Source organism: Engraulis encrasicolus, chromosome 21 (assembly GCF_034702125.1).
Source record: "Engraulis encrasicolus isolate BLACKSEA-1 chromosome 21, IST_EnEncr_1.0, whole genome shotgun sequence".
Classification (NCBI taxonomy): domain Eukaryota; kingdom Metazoa; phylum Chordata; class Actinopteri; order Clupeiformes; family Engraulidae; genus Engraulis; species Engraulis encrasicolus.
This window is the reverse complement of record NC_085877.1, coordinates 19,366,124-19,368,623: the sequence shown is the minus strand read 5'-3', so window position 1 is coordinate 19,368,623 and position 2,500 is coordinate 19,366,124. Positions and strand designations below refer to the sequence as shown.

General features: G+C 44.1%; 1 protein-coding gene across 1 annotated transcript in view; it reads right to left on the bottom strand.

Moving 5' to 3' along the window:
• Nucleotides 1-2,500, bottom strand: part of nlgn2a (neuroligin 2a) — a 401,365-nt gene that overhangs the window by 25,771 nt on the left and 373,094 nt on the right. The window contains exon 5 of the mRNA XM_063186334.1: nt 1,854-2,054. Within this exon, the coding sequence (XP_063042404.1) occupies nt 1,854-2,054 (201 nt within the window). The remainder of the gene's footprint in view (nt 1-1,853; nt 2,055-2,500) is intronic.

The following is a 2,500-nucleotide window of genomic DNA, read 5'->3' as shown; positions in this document are numbered from 1 at the left end:
AAATTATACAAACATGGCGTATTCTGCTCCGAGGTCTATGAGTCATCAGTACAGCAGGTTTGCATAAGATTTGCACATAACATTTGCACACACACACACGGACACACACGCATGCATGCACGCACGCACACACACACACAAACAGAAACACAAATACATACACCAGATTTTCTGATATTGAAATACATCCAATGTTTTATATTTTTTACTCCAGTCTGATGCAACACACACACACACACACACGCACGCATGCACGCACGCACGCACGCACGCACGCACGCACGCACGCACGCACGCACACAAACACACACACACACACACACACACACACACACACACACACACACACACACACACACACACACACACACACACACACACACACACACACACACACACACACACACACACACACCGAAGCCTTGAGGCTGAACCGAAACTGAAACTCCCTCATTAGGGAACCTGTGAATTTATCAGGGCCCCGAATGTTTCCAGAACCTTCCAGCTCCTTCAGTGTTGCCGGACTACATGAAAGAGATAAATATAAACTATTGATCTCAGGCAGCCGGCTTAGGCTACACATTTTGTTATGCCTCATTAAAGCGGTTGTAGCGAAGGAGAGCAGAGCGATACATTTCCCAACCTGCTTAATTTATTACCTTTGTTGTTCACACCTTTGCCGAGGAGACGTTTGTTTCCAGGCCTGTAGTTTGTTGTTTGGTTAAAGAAATCTTGCTTAGTGAGTGCAATAAGGTGTGCAAAAAATAATTTCTAATTCTTGCTTGAGTACAATAGGGTGTGCAAAACAGTAATTACTGTTAAATAGATCTGCACTTTTTTGATAGTGCCATCTTGTGGCTTGGAGGGAGAGATGGTTAAAGCTAAACAGACTGTGGCAAGGCATGACATTGCACAATGGCTTATTGCAATATGGAGCTCAATTTTGAAGTTAAACTGTTCAATTAATTCCTACTGTTCTCCTTTTGTGATTGACATTGTCAGTTGTGTCTGGACCTGAATGTATGTCCATTTGAGAACAGGTGCTGACAAAAGAATAAAAGGATATCTGCAAATGCCATGACACATTGAACATGAATGTTTGTAGATGGGTTTTAATAGACTCTGTGAGCATGTGTGTATGCACAATTACATTTACACACCCTGTACACAAAAAACAAACTTTCAAACATATTCAGACACAGATGTAAACACACATCCACCCAAAGTATAGAGTAGAGACACACATACACATACTACATATGAACATAAACTGAGACACAGAACAGAAGTGTAAATAGTTGTGCTCACCATGCCTGTGCCACCCAATACACACACACTATAGCAGTGACAATCCACAAATACACACACACTATAACATGTCGTAGACCAGTGGTTCTCAACCTCCTGGACCTCATGTTGAGCCCACCAACGCCCACCTGGACCTCATTGTAAGTCTTTCATCAAAATAAAATACAAAGTAAAATAGAGTATTGGCCCTCTTTGCTGTCTCCTTCTCAACACCCCCCCAAGGGCACCCTAACGTCCCCCTGGGGGGCGGTAGAGCTCCCAATGAGAAACACGACCATAGACACACTGTAGAGAGCGTACAGAGAAGAGAAGAGGGCAAGCTGTCACTCAGGGTTGCCAGATCAGACTGATGATTTCCAGCCCAAAAAATGCTCAAAACCTGCCTGGAAGCACCAAATTCCGCCCAATTTGAACTCATTTCTATTGATTTCTATGGCATAAATTGGCCATAAACCCGCCAATATGCCTTTCTTACCCGCAGACGGTCATCCTAAGCAGACCAATTGGGTGAGAAACCGCCCAAATCTGGCAACACTGTCACTCACCTGTGCCGGCGTTGCCTTCGGAGTGGTGCGAGAGGATGAGCAGGTTGATGCAGGAGGCTCCGGCGCCCGAGCCGAAGATGGTGATGCGCTCAGGGTCCCCTCCGAAGTGCCCGATGTTCTCATTGAGCCAGCGCAGAGCCTGGATCTGGTCCAGCAGGCCGTAGTTGCCCTTCGCGGACTGGTCACCCGTGCTCAGGAAACCTGGAAGCAAAAGCCAAAGACAGACAGATGGCGCATTATAGTCAATGTCTTATATGTACATTTAGTTTTACTGCACTTTGGAGACTGGTCTGGACTGGACTGGACATTTCAAATTTCTGTGCTAACCCCATTACATAGATTTTTGATAATAAAGTACACTTGAAGATTTGATTATAGCAATTTATCCTTTATTTAGACAGGATCATCCCAATGGTACCAGGTGCCTCTTCAACCAGGGAGTCCTGGTCAAAATGGCGGCCAACAAAAAGTTTCAGTCACAGACAAACACATTACTGTAACCCATGATATTGTGTAATGCAGACAAATGAACTGATATTAGTATAACGGTACACAGTATAGAGTAGACCATCATACAACCATTATAAAGCGAAATATAAAGTATTGCTGATAAAAAAGCATTGATTCCGATTAGTCAGTAGATAAAT